Genomic DNA, 14,112 nt, shown 5'->3' with positions numbered 1-14,112 from the left:
GCAAGTGATTAATGCACTGTTTCCCAACAAGGGGTACTAGGACAACAAAACACTACTCGGCTGTAGGACAAAGGCAAGTAGGCTTGTCTGTAGACTAGGCTACATGTGCTTCCCCCTGAGATGGCATGGGCAGAATGTATAAGAGCACTGCTGGTGATGTGTGGTGATTGCAATCCTCTCCAGGTACTTATGTTGAGAAGGCATTTGCATTCTCATTTCAACGCCAACCCCACCACTGATGCTCATAGCCAAAGAGCTCTATGTTCAGGTCATTTTACCAAAGCACCGGTTCCAATCCCGTTATCAAACTCCAGGCGTTTACATTTGTTGGATGACATGAAAATAGAGCTCAAGTGGTGGGTTTGGTGTCGAAATGACAATGCATGAGCAGAAAAGACCTTCAAACCTACTGTAAAATATGGTGGTTGATCTTTGATGTTATGGGGCTATTTTGCTACCACTGGTCCTCAGGCCCTTGTTAAGGTCAAAGGCATCGTGAACTTTACCTAGTACCAGGACATTTTTGCCAAAAACCTGATTGCCTCTGCCAGGAGGCTGAAACTTGGCCACAAGTGGATCTTCCAGCAAGACAATAACCTCAAGCACACATCAAAATCCACAACAAAATGGTTATTTGGCCACATATTTTTTTTTTTAATTGCCATCTCAGTCTCTACACTTGTAACCAATTGAAAACCTGTGGTTTGAATTGAATAGTGCAATTCATAAACACAAACAAAGGATATGAAGGATCTGGAAGGATTCTGTATAGAGGAATGGTCTAAGAGCCCTATCAATATGTTCTCCAACTCATAAAACATTTTAGAAAAATGCTCAGTGACATTACCCTCACAAGGTAAGGTATTGAAAACAGGGGTGCCAATAATTTTGACCCCTACCTTTTTGAGAAGAAAAAGTATTACTTGTTGTTAAGCAAGTAATACAAACAAAATCTCTTCCTCTGAGCAATTGTATTGTTATAAAATAAGGGCCACAGTTTTTAGAGCATACAATATAGCTCAGTATTTGAATTATTTATTTTATACAGTAATTTTTGCTCCATATATAGCCTACTCAATGAAAAACATCCTTGGTTCAGTGAAAATCCAAGCCTTTACCATTAGTTTCCAACAGGCTAGTTTGACCTTATCCAGTTACATTTTTTCCCTAGGACCATGCCCCAGGACTACCTGACATGATGACTCCTTGCTGTCCCCAGTCCACCTGGCCGTGCTGCTGCTCCAGTTTCAACTGTTCTGCCTTATTATTATTCGACCATGCTGGTCATTTATGAACATTTGAACATCTTGGCCATGTTCTGTAATAATCTCCACCCGGCACAGCCGGAAGAGGACGGGCCACCCCACATATGCTCTCTCTAATTCTCTTTCTTTCTCTCGGAGGACCTGAGCCCTAGGACCATGCCCCAGGACTACCTGACATGATGACTCCTTGCTGTCCCCAGTCCACCTGGCCGTGCTGCTGCTCCAGTTTCAACTGTTCTGCCTTATTATTATTCGACCATGCTGGTCATTTATGAACATTTGAACATCTTGGCCATGTTCTGTTATAATCTCTACCCGGCACAGCCAGAAGAGGACTGGCCACCCCACATAGCCTGGTTCCTCTCTAGGTTTCTTCCTAGGTTTTGGCCTTTCTAGGGAGTTTTTCCTAACCACTGTGCTTCTACACCTGGGTTTTAGGCTGGGTTTCTGTGCAGCACTTTGAGATATCAGCTGATCTACGAAGGGCTATATAAATAAATTTGATTTGATTTGATTTATATGACTCGCCCCAGAGTGAAGTTATTAGATGGCACAGTGACTACAGTGCCTTGCGAAAGTATTCGGCCCCCTTGAACTTTGCGACCATTCGCCACATTTCAGGCTTCAAACATAAAGATATAAAACTGTATTTTTTTGTGAAGAATCAACAACAAGTGGGACACAATCATGAAGTGGAATGACATTTATTGGATATTTCAAACTTTTTTAACAAATCAAATACTGAAAAATTGGGCGTGCAAAATTATTCAGCCCCCTTAAGTTAATACTTTGTAGCGCCACCTTTTGAATAATTTTACAACATATTAACATGTTTTACCTAATTATTTTGTATTATCGCCTGTAGCCTGCTGTAGGCTGATTTTGCCCTCTAATGGCCACAATGTTGAGGCCCTTGCTCTAAACATTTTGATGTGAAATGAAAGTAGACGGCTTCATGTTTCTAGAACTGTACTGCAATTGAGAATCGATTCACGTTTAGATGGAGTATTTGGCTGTCAGCGCCAATTTGCCTTTAAACAGAATATGTAAGGTCCTTGGACTATAAGGAGTAACGTTAGGCTCCTTTAGTCCATTGGGATAAATTAGAGAGCACCCAACAGAGAAGAATAATACAGTATTGAACATCATAGGCTAACATGCTGACTACACTGCTCTCATCACAAAATAAATGTACACATACATGTTACATGCTGACCACACCACTCGCATCGCGTATGCAAGCGGTGCCAAATAAATGTATTAAATCATTGCACCCACACTGCTGGTGTGCGTCAACGAGCATCATCTGCATAGCCAGGTGCTAAAATAGAACTTGGTTCTATTTGTAATGCTTGACTTGCAAGTCCCACCTCTCCCATCTCTTCATTGGGTTTTAGGGCCATATACCCACGTGGGTGATTGAAAGATGAACTGAGGTCTACACTCCAGTTGGTAGTGGTAATGCACCTTAAAGTTGGTTGCCAAACGCCATATAAAATCAATAGAAGAGGCCTGAAGGAGTAGAGATTATTAGTAACAAACTTGTTTTACCCTTTTATTTTTGGATTAATTGACAGATTTGAGGACCTTGTGTATTTCAGGTAAAATAACAACCCAATGTTTATATCCCAGGACAAATTAGTTAGCAACAGCAAGCTAAATTTCCATAAATGTTTCATGCTTTTCGACCTGTCCCCAAATTAATATAGTTGGTTCAGAGTTTGTTTTGATATTTCAACTTGCATGTCCTGATTGCATCTGGTGTTCATGTACAAAATCATCATGCGCATGCGCAGTGGTCTGGTCAGCATCTTAGTAGGCTATATTAATAGGCCACTGAAGTTTTATTTCCATGTTTGTAATAGGCCTATTCTAAATGCTTACTTATAGGTCAACTCATATGCTACACGTTTTGAATTCTGTCTCCATATTTCAACATTAGATTTGGCTGTCTGTTTTTAGGCCTAAGAAATGGCCTCTTGCCTACTCACTGAAAAATGAACTCCCTATTTACTTAACTTGTGAATCTCCCGGTTGGGACATACTAGTTTATAAATACACATATGAAAGCACGGTACAGTGAACATTGGTCAAACATATCCTGTAAAACCAGGGAGACTCCACGGCGTTGGTGGGTGGTTGTAATGTAAACGCATACCACACCCTTCGGGGATTCCCCAATGTCAGAGCTGAGCTCTTAACCAATCGCCTTTCATTGCTCACGTGCTCTCAACTATGTAGGCTGACCTCAGTTTATGAGCGTACCAAATGTATTTGAAATCCTGTTGTTGATTTTTAAGTATTTTTATGGATTCAACTAAATGGCCCATTTTGCATGTATACGGTGTCGCAAGATGACTTCACTTATTTTCATTTAACTGCAGTTTTGCGGGAAAAGAAAAGCGCTCGACCCGGTGGCATGAAAAGCAACAAAGGAACAGTGATTTCCTTCCTACTCCGGTGTGATCGACTTTTCCACGGAGGACTGCTCGCACCATCAAGCAACAGGTAGTCCTTTTAGGGTTTAAACCTGAAAAGCCGACCTGCAGTGACTGCGGGCCGGAGGCCACCATGGCAAGCGCTGAAGATGCGAATGGGAAAGTGAATTTATTAGAGGATAACCGAATAGACTCTGGTGTTGAATCATTCCAATATTTTACGAAAGATGATCCCTATAACAAACCGGTACGGGATTCGACTTCTGAATCCAGTGAAGCCAGGGACAAATGTAGCAGCAACACAGAGGAGCGGTTGGATTCTGCTTATGGCTCGTCGTCACTAACTGTTGAGAATTTCAGTGAGATATTAATAGAGGGCTGCAACATTTCGGAGTCTGAAGATGACAGTGCGAAGAATACAGAATTGGAACATAAAGAGAACCTTCTCACCAACATCACTGAAGATGGAGACACGTAAGTTTTTTTTTTAAATGTACATCTTTAAAGTAATACATATTTAAATGTATCCTATGTTCTTGAATAATTCAAATGTGTCCATGTCGACGACCTTAAAGTGAAACGATGTATCAAGAAATACACGTATATGTGGATGTGTGCAATCATTAACGTGTTTATTATGCATTTTTCAGTATTGATAAAAGTAGGGCCAACCTCCTTTAATGCCAATCTCTTTGTCCATAATATGAATTTTCAGTCTAAAATACATAGCATAGACGATTGAGTTACTAATTGGGCCATGATTACAATTATCAACCAACTTAATCCTAATGCACAATGTGATGTCTGTTCTACCCCATACATTTGTGTTCAATCTAAAACTCAACCCTTTGCCCCTAGAGACACACCCAGACACACCCTGTACAACTGACAGAATTGGATTGGTGTTGCTCTTTGGTTGTCCTTTTAGGGGGGTTCAACTGGCCATGAGAGCATAGACTAAAATTACCACTGTCAACAAACCAGTGATGCTTTTTGACATCATGTCTGATGTGTGTTAACCACCATAACAATTCGAAGACGGATGCATTTTTGTAGGTTAGGCCTAATGCATGAATTTGCAGTGGAACAGTCAAGCAACCCACAGTGTTGTTGCTGTCTGAATGAATAAAAGGCTTGGGGGATGGGCTGTAGTTTTGGCCTGCGCTGGAGAAATTCACCTCTTTGCATATGTCATGTTAATCCTATTCCCAGTCATTATGGCATGCGATGTCGATTTAGAGTTTAAGTTTAGAGTGATACACTCAAGGCTGTGAAAGCTGTCATGATCATGGATGGACTCCTGTGGGGTGCCTCGACTTGGAAAGCAGAAGTGTAAGAGACATGGCTGTGGAAATTCCCCGTGATAGACAAGGCAGGGCACATGTTCACATAGTACTTCTCTCGCTAGGTCCAAGAATAGGCTGATCAATGAAATTCATACAATTTCTACACACAGTCACAGACATGCAAACTGTTGGCCTTATCGGCCGTCTACATGTCATTTTGCGTTCCTGGCTTGGTCTTTGGAGTCAGCATACTCAGAAATATATTATGTTGATCGCTATCAATTGTTCAACGTTGAAGTGAGTCTGTGTAACCATTCCATTGATAGAGTAACAGCTTTTTTGTCTCTCTGACATCCTTTCATATCCTTGCTCTTGTTGTCTGACTAGGTCACAAGGAAGCATTCTCTGACCTGTACTATATTTACCTAACAATAGAAAGAACCCACAATATGTTACATCAATCCTGTGACTTGAGAAAGTTCCACGGTGCAGGCATTTAATTTCCCCCATGGGATCTTTTCTTTGTTTTATCTTACCCAACTGTTCATACTAGGAAGTCCCATTTGAGACTTTAAAAAAAAGTTTATTTTCCAAGGAAGATCTTGCATTTGACCTTGTACCTTTCAAAAGTCGAAAGAATGCCGGCAAGTTCTGTGGTCTGGTCCCATATGTTTGTCACACCAGACATTGACCATAAGAGTTGGCAAGACAGCACAAACCGATATGGGACCAGGCTACTGGCTCTGCTTTGAAGAGGAGTTATTAAATCAAAATCTACGGTCTTACTTGTGCAAGTAAATGTTTTTAGTTGTTTTTTTTAAAGTTGCTTTTTTATATGTCAAATGGATTGTCTTAAAATGAAGTTACAAGATAAATAGATTTGCATGAAGACATTTAGCATGGAACAAGGATAGGCTAAATGAGTTACTACTTTCACATTAGTTAGGTAGACAATGAGTGCCCTGGTCAAAAGTAGTGCACTGTGTAGGGAGAAGTGTGTGAACAATGTGTTCTGGAAAGCCTTGTAAAAAAATAAAGCACTGCAGTGACCTTGTTCCATTTCCTGCATTTGGCTCTTTTTGTCTGCTAGAACTTCCTTTTTAGCTTTTGGGGTAAGGGTTTCTTGTTTTCCACTTTGATTGAATGTATCAAATGTCATGACTTAGTATATGGGCTGCAGTAAATAACACAATGCATTGCATTTGCTATTTTAACTGAGAAGTTCATGTTCATAGGCGTGAGGCTTGTGTTTGCTGAACATTCAGTAATAACCCGATGGTTCTGTTTGTTCGATCTTAGGATATTATCCAAATAACTTGAGTTCAATTACAACAAATGATAACTGAGAAGATAAATATTTTGAGTGCTTTGTGGAATCAAACATCCTCTTGACATGACTATTCTTTGCATAAAAGTTCCATTATTGCGCAACATTCGCAACCACTGAGCACTGTGGCCTACTAAGCCGTTTTCATTCATGGGATGCTATGTGTTACATTTCCAGGCAGCTCTAGATGACATTCTAAGAATTCTCTAGCAGATAATTCTTTCCATCACATGATGAAATCCATTTATTATATCCTGCTGCTCACATTTTTTTAATATTTAATTTAAAGTAACTAGGAATGTCATGAGAAATGTTTCCACTCTCCCCAGGCTGATCACTTTTCAGTTGAATGCAATGTTTAAGTGACCGCAACTCAAAACTGCTTTTGTTTGCTGTGCGGCCTAGGCGGGTTTACTGCAGAAGCACTTGGTGACAACTGCAATGTAAAATGTAAAAATCTGGTAGATTTATGATTGACATTTTATAAGAAATGGTTTGTTTTTGTCGCCCCTCCAGACTCCTGCATTTAGCAATCATCCATGAAGATGAACACTTCGCTCACCAATTGATACAGCTGTTCCCCAAAGATGTCTTAGACATTCAGAACAACTTGTACCAGGTACAGAAGACACAGCCACACCCCCTTCTCTTTACACCCTCAACACGGGTACTGTTGTACTGAAACTACTTAACCTTCATGATACTTCCTCTTGATGATTGCAACTCTCAATGTTTATGACAACAACAGAGATGATAATGTTATTTCTGCATCCTGTAATTGAAGAGCATTCTCTTCCCCTTTCTCCAGTAGTACATCCTCTCACTGGAACGGTTCTGTGGGTGAGAGGGGTTCTAGGGTTATTTTATAAGGGAGTTTAAATGGAAATTGGAAACTCCCCTGCTTTCCCGTGTTCAAAAACAAGAAATCTTATCTGGAATATTTTTGTCTCTAAGGCTGAGATTACACAGGCCTTAATTTTTTTTCCAAAAAATCACCAAATTTGTCTTTTAACCAATCACATCTGATTGAGTTTTTTCATTGGTGGAAGATGAGAAATGTGCAACTGGACAGTGCATATTTAAGAGGAGCTTTGACTGAACATTAAGGGGGTGGGGTGTGTAACCTGTCACTTACAGAGGTGAGGGAGGTATGAGGGGGGGGGGGTGAGGCAAGCTGAAGGGGCGTTTGAGACATCCTGATGGGTCGGAGAGGAAAATGTCTGGGAGGTCAGAAATGACAGTCAGCATTTTGCACCATGACTCACACCTTGTTCTCTCTCTGTTCTGTTAGCGTTTACCAAAAGCCACACAAGCAATAGTAGCCCTACTGGTTATATTAGTCAGCCCTACCCAGTTCAATCAGGAGTTTCACATTGAGATGTCTCAGGCCTACCAATGCATTTTTGCTAATCACCTCACTTGGCATTAGAGTTCTATAGTAAAGCTCAGTTATAAATACTAGCCACTGTACTTAAGATCAGCTCCTATATCGGGTCTTAGTAATCCTGATTGTACTCAAATGAGACTTTGAAAAGAGGGTACATACTGACTCCAAGTCAGATATCACACCCTCCTCCCATACTAACCCTTTGTTGGTTTGTTCAGGTTGGTACATGGTCCCGTAGAATTACAAAAAAGGTGTCCCCATCCTAGTCAAGTTTCAGTGGTGGGTGGGTTGGCGGCCATATTGAGTCTACCCGTGGGAGTTATTATTTTGTATGCATGTTCCCAGACGCCGCTACACCTAGCCACCTACCTGAACCTTTCGTCGGTGGTGCGGGACCTGGTGGAGAGCGGGGCCAGCCTGGAGCTGCAGGACCAGGAGGGGAACACGCCGCTCCACATGGCCTGCGAACAGGGCTGGGTCGAGTGCGCTACTGAGATGATCCGGAATGTCTCCTCCAGCAAGCTAGCCCCTGTGCTCGAGTCCCAGAACTGGAGAGGTGAGAAAGCAGGGCCTGTATTAATTTGGCTCCAAAAGAGAGAGAAAGACAGGGAGGGACTACCTTGACATGTCTGTTGCAAAACAGACAGCCAACCGGCTCATTTTCAACCGCAGTCCCTGGGCAGGTTTATAAAAACAATTACAATACAGACAATCAATGAGCAGTGAGCACATGCAGCGCAACATAGGACAAGCAAGACATGACATGCAGACAGAGCAACATAGCACAAAAAGCAACAGTGTTTCCACACCTCACAAGCTACAGACAACATGGAAAGCAGCAATACACAGCTAGTGATTATGTTCACAAATCTGATTGATCTTCAGCCATGTCTTCATGTTTTTTGTGAAAGTGTGATAGGTGGTGTAGTTGTGTGTCTGATGGCAGTGTATTCCAGACATGGGAAGCTCTCACAGAGAAAGCAGATTGACTAAAGGTTCTTTGCCTTAAGGGAACTATTACAGTCACCTCTCATGGCAGACCTTGTGGATCTGCTGCCATATGTTTGGTTTCTGTTTAACAAAAGTACTGAGTGGAGGGGGCGCCAGGCCATTTAGGATCTTGAATACAAGGCATGTGTCGGTGTATTGCACAAGATTTTCCCAACTCAGGAGCTCATGCTTTCTGAGGATGTAACAGTGATGATGGCTATTGGGCTTCATATCAAGCACTTTGAGAGCCTGTTTGGAGACAGACTGAATGTTAAGTGGGGATTTTCATAGATAGATCTGTTTTAATGTATTTCTATTTGAACATTCCATAACTTTTGCCTACTGAATAGGGCCCAAGATGATCAGCTTGCAGGCTGTGTACGAGGCTATAATGATACCATGATGTGATGGCTCTTTATTTAGTGTCAATTCCTGTTGATGTGTTGGCGTCTATCCGAGGATGTACCCACCTCGCGTGTTGTTTTATTGCAACATTGCACAATGCGAGACAAAACTGGTGTAAATGAATCGTTGTTGCTGTCTAGCTAGTTTTCGATGTTCCTGGCTTAGTAGGCTTTGCAGATGTGAATCATGTTTATAGATGTAAACGATTGTATATTTTGTTCGGTATGTAGGTTATTGTGAGTCACGTGGTATGACCTTACCGACTCTTGTTTGATACGAGCTATAACATCTACTCAAATTCATCAAATCACTCATTCAGAAAGGTGGTTTTTGAAAGGAATGTCTTCTTTTTCAGGTCTTACCTCTCTCCACCTAGCCACTGTGAACAGGCAGCATCGTCTGATGAAGCTACTGATGAAAAAAGGGGCAGACCTCAACATCCAGGTTAGTCCAGTTACTCCCCCGGGTGTACTCTGTTACAATAACCTCGCTATGAGCACGAGATGTTGAGAAAAGTATTTTCGATAAATACATTGAAAAAACCTCTTTCAGACAATTTTGCTCACTGGACTTGTATTACTCACATAGTGCATTACATTGTGCAATAATACTGTAGTTAGTACTTCAATGTGTCATAGCTAAATCCTCAGAGAAATATTTACCTCGACATAGATGATCAAACTATACTGTCCTAAGTGAATGCATCATGTCATAATGAGTGCATGGTATTTATTTAGAAGTACAGTGTCTCCTTCAAGCTATGTACTTTACTGTACTCCCATCTGCTGCACTTGTGCACTGCTGTCGTGAGACTGATAGTGATATGGCCTTGAGCTCAGCAGGTTCTGATAGATTCATGACAACGTAATTAGAGTTGGTCATGAGGCTGCTGGGCTAGAAAGCCTGACGTAATGGGGGCTTTTTCTGGAGCAGCTAGACTCGTTAGAGAAGAGGCCCAGGCCAGCAAGTCTGAGTCAGACACACATAGATATAGAACACAACATAACATGACCTAACACTACCCTAGATATCTTTCTGTGCGAAATAAACATGCTATACAGTAGATATCAAGCTGCCTCATTGAATGTTTTCAGTATTTGAATTAATAGATATTGTACTGAAGAGGACAGCTTGTAAAATGTCCTTTACTAAGATTTGTTGACCCTTTGCTCCCTCCATTTGTGCCCTTCATATCCTATTTTGAGGGCACATTTTATTTATCGAGTCCCTAAACCATGTCTGTCTTCTCTCTCTCCCCCAGGAAGGTACGAGCGGTAAAACACCTCTCCATATGGCAGTGGAGCTCCATGACATTGTCTCTATGACGCTGCTATTGAACAAGGGAGCCGATGTGGACGTGCCGATGTTTAACGGCTGCACGCCACTTCACCTCGCCGTTGGCCGGCAGGACGCAGCCATCGCCAACCTGCTCTGCCAATCCGGGGCTGATAAGATGCTGAGGAACATAGAGGATGAGACGGCACTGGATCTAGCTGGCGGCAATGATGATGTGAGATATAGAGGAAGGGCCAGAGTCCTACACACAATCCTTGTAGTGGACTAAAAAGCACTTTCAATGCAGATTCTCCATTGAACATGCATTTTAGTCCAGGACTATAGCTATAGCCTTTATCTACACTATATATTTACAAACATATATGGACTCCCCTTCAAGTTAGTGCATTTGGCTCTTTCAGCCACACCCATTGCAGACAGGGGTATAAAATCGAGCACACAGTCATGCATTCCCCACAGACTTTTTGGCAGAAGAATGGCCTTACTGAAGAGCTCAGGGACTTTCAACATGGCACTGTCATAGGATGCCACCTTTCCAACAAGTCAGTTATTCACATTTCTGCCCTGCTAGAGCTTCCCTGGCCAACTGTAAGTGGTGTTATTGTGAGGTGGAAAAGTCTAGGAGCAACAACGGCTCAGTTGTGAAGTGGTAGGCCACACAGGCTTACAGAACGTGACCGCCGAGTGCTGAAGCGCGTCTGTCCTCGGTTGCAACACTCAACGTCAGCACAAGAACTGTTTGTCGGGATCTTCATGAAATGGGTTTCCATGGCTGAGCAGCCGCACACAAGCCTGAGATCACCATGCGCGATGCCAAGCGTCGGCTGGAGTGGTGTATAGCTTGCTCGCCATTGGACTCTGGAGCAGTGGAAACGCGTTCTCTGGAGTGATGAATCACACTTCACCGTCGGGTAGTCCGACGGACAAATCTGTTTTTGGAGGATACCAGGAAAACGCTACCTGCCCCAATGCATAGTGCAAACTGTAAAGTTTGGTGGAGGAAGGTAATGGTGTGGGGCTGTTTTTCATGGTTCCAGTGAAGGGAAATCTTAACGCTACAGCATACAATTCTAGATGATTCTGTGCTTCCAACTTTGTGGCAAAAGTTGGGGGAAAGCCCTTTCCTCTTACAGCATGGCAATGCCCCCATGCACAAAGTGAATTCCATATAGAAAAATTGTTTGTTGAGATTGGTGTGGAAGAACTTGACTGGCCTGCACAGAGCCCTGACCTCAACCACATCAAACACCTTTGGGATGAATTGGACCGCCGACAGCGAGCCAGGCCTAATCGCCCAACATCAGTGCCCGGTCTCACTAATGCTCTTGTGGCTGATTGGAAGAAAGTCCGAGCAGCAATATTCAAACATCAAGTGGAGGCTGTTATACTAGCAAAGGGGGGGGACCAACTCCATATTAATGGCCATGATTTTGGAACGAGATGTTTGATGAGCAGGTGTCCAAATATTCTTGGTCGTGTAGTGAATGTCTGGGAAACCAGCTCAAAGTGTTTCATGTGACTCAAAATCTAGTATTCACTGAGAGTGCTTGAAATACATTTTTTTAATGCTTTGTGGGGGTGAAACCTCTCCAGATTATTTCCTGTTGTGAAGGAGACTGACTGAACTGTTGTCTGTCCAAAGGTAGAACATATAATGTGACATGTAACCCCCATCATATGCTTTTATTTCAGATCCTTGCTCTTTTCCCTTTTGATGACATCCAAATCCAGGGCAGGTCAGTGGTTAGAGTACCATTCTGACCGTGTACTTCTCTCACCACCTGAATACTCTACAACAGGTGACATTTGACCTCTTGAACATCATCATGGAGCCTTAAAAGAAAAGTGTAGCTTTTACATCAATCATGTTTGTAATTTGCTGTTTCAAATGTGATTTTTAATTTACATAAATCTTTGCTGTAGGGTTATTTATCGTTGTTGTGTGGTGTGTGTGTGTGTGTGTGTGTATATGTCAGTGTGTGAACTCTTTAGACACTCACGTTGAAAAGTTAATCTCTGCTAGCAAAGTGGTACAAAGGTGTCTGTCATGTAATTTGATGGTTGATAACTGTTTTCAAATGCAGGAAAATCTAATGTAGACTTAAATTAAACATTTTCTCATACAATGTAACTGATTTACTACCAAAACCTAGTGTATGAATATGAGCAGAAATAATTAAATTAAAATGTTTAATTTCCCTATAAAGTACACAGGGAATCTACCTCTTTATCATGTGTGTGTATAATAACTGATTATAGTGGGAAATGTAGTTTCAACACATAAAATACATTGCTGTTATGCTATAAATAAACATTGTTTCAGCTTGAAAATGTTTTTCAATTATACTTTAGTCACTGTTATGGAGAGAAGTTCTTCATCATAATTCAATATCTTTCATTGTATGTTTCTGCTTTGAATGCATTTTCTTTCTGCTATTGGTAAGACACAATCATAACGGCTGTATTTTCAATACAGTAAAATCTTCCCTATTTTACCATCGTTCTCCATCTCTGATATATCAGGTATGATCCTTGTTATGGTGTACTGAGTCAGACTGGCTTGTTTAGATGTTTTGCCTACACTTTCAAACTCTTATATTTTGTCATAAAATAAATAAGATTATAGCTTCACTCTTTTTTTTTGGGGGGGGGGGGGTCATTGTCAAACCTATCTTTGGAGTTTTTAATTGAAGTGTGTCATTTAATTGTTTATAGTACTGTATATGCACATTGTCTGAGCAGGGAGGATAATATAAAAAGGATGGCATCTGGAATTAAGGATTTAAGCAATTATGTAGATTATATGCTGTAGACTAGATGTTTTGTGGTAAAGAATCTGGTTGAACAACACTCACATTTTAATCCAAGTTGTTAGCAGGCTATTGCTGACTCAACATGTATAGCAAATCCAACCAATAAATTGTTCTAAACATTGTAGGATGCTGACTTGGGAGAACAACGCCTCATTGATAACTACAAAACCCCTTGTTTCTCATTTTCCTGTCAGCGGCTTTTGGTAAAACATTATTTGCCCGTTGCTTGATTCTTCCTGATAACCCTCTTTAGTACAATAAGTCTGTAAATTCCACTCACTCAGATCACTTGTCTATTCTCTGTATACTCTGTCTGCCCAAAATGAATATTCAGACACAGGCTCAAGGTGAGACTGGGACCAGAGACTAAAGAAGCCTTTCAATGAGACAGAGGGATTAATTTCTTCTTTGTTTGTGGGGAATGTTTTACCTTCTATTTGTATGTTGGCCTATTTTCTTTCACAAGCATTTGAGTGACTTAAGTCATTATTTGGGCATAAACAAGACTTGACAAAATTTGTCAATACCCCAGAATAAGCCAGATAAGCAAGGCTAATTTGTTTGTCCGGATGATTAGGAAACCACTGTTTGACAGGGGTTGTGGAAATTATCTCAATGTAGATGAGGAGTCAGGTTAAAGAAAGATCCTTAAGACATGGATTGTGTATGTGTGCCATTCAGAGAGTGGGCAAGACAAAAGATGTTAGTGCTTTGAACAGGGAATTGTAGTACGTGCCAGGCGCATAGGTTTGAGTGTGTCAAGAACTGCAGCACTACTGAGTTTTTCACGCTCAACAGTTTTGTGTGTGTATCAAGAATGGTCCACCATCCAAAGGACATAGCCAACTTGACACAACTGTGGGAAGCATTGGAGGCAACATGGGCCAGCATCCCTGTGGATGGCT

The 14,112-nt window shown here is 41.5% G+C and overlaps 1 protein-coding gene across 1 annotated transcript; it reads left to right on the top strand.

Moving 5' to 3' along the window:
• The first annotated feature begins 3,485 nt into the window (after positions 1-3,485).
• On the top strand, positions 3,486-13,329 carry LOC135557461 (NF-kappa-B inhibitor epsilon-like). The gene is made up of 6 exons (XM_064990726.1): positions 3,486-4,177; positions 6,833-6,935; positions 8,049-8,259; positions 9,454-9,542; positions 10,360-10,608; positions 12,087-13,329. The coding sequence occupies exons 1-6, from the start codon at positions 3,837-3,839 to the stop codon at positions 12,153-12,155; spliced, it is 1,062 nt and encodes a 353-aa protein (XP_064846798.1). The 5' UTR covers positions 3,486-3,836; the 3' UTR covers positions 12,156-13,329.
• Positions 13,330-14,112: the final 783 nt, after the last annotated feature.

This window comes from Oncorhynchus masou, chromosome 16 (assembly GCF_036934945.1).
Source record: "Oncorhynchus masou masou isolate Uvic2021 chromosome 16, UVic_Omas_1.1, whole genome shotgun sequence".
Classification (NCBI taxonomy): domain Eukaryota; kingdom Metazoa; phylum Chordata; class Actinopteri; order Salmoniformes; family Salmonidae; genus Oncorhynchus; species Oncorhynchus masou.
Note: the sequence above shows the minus strand (reverse complement) of the source record. Positions and strands in the feature narration are given on the sequence as shown.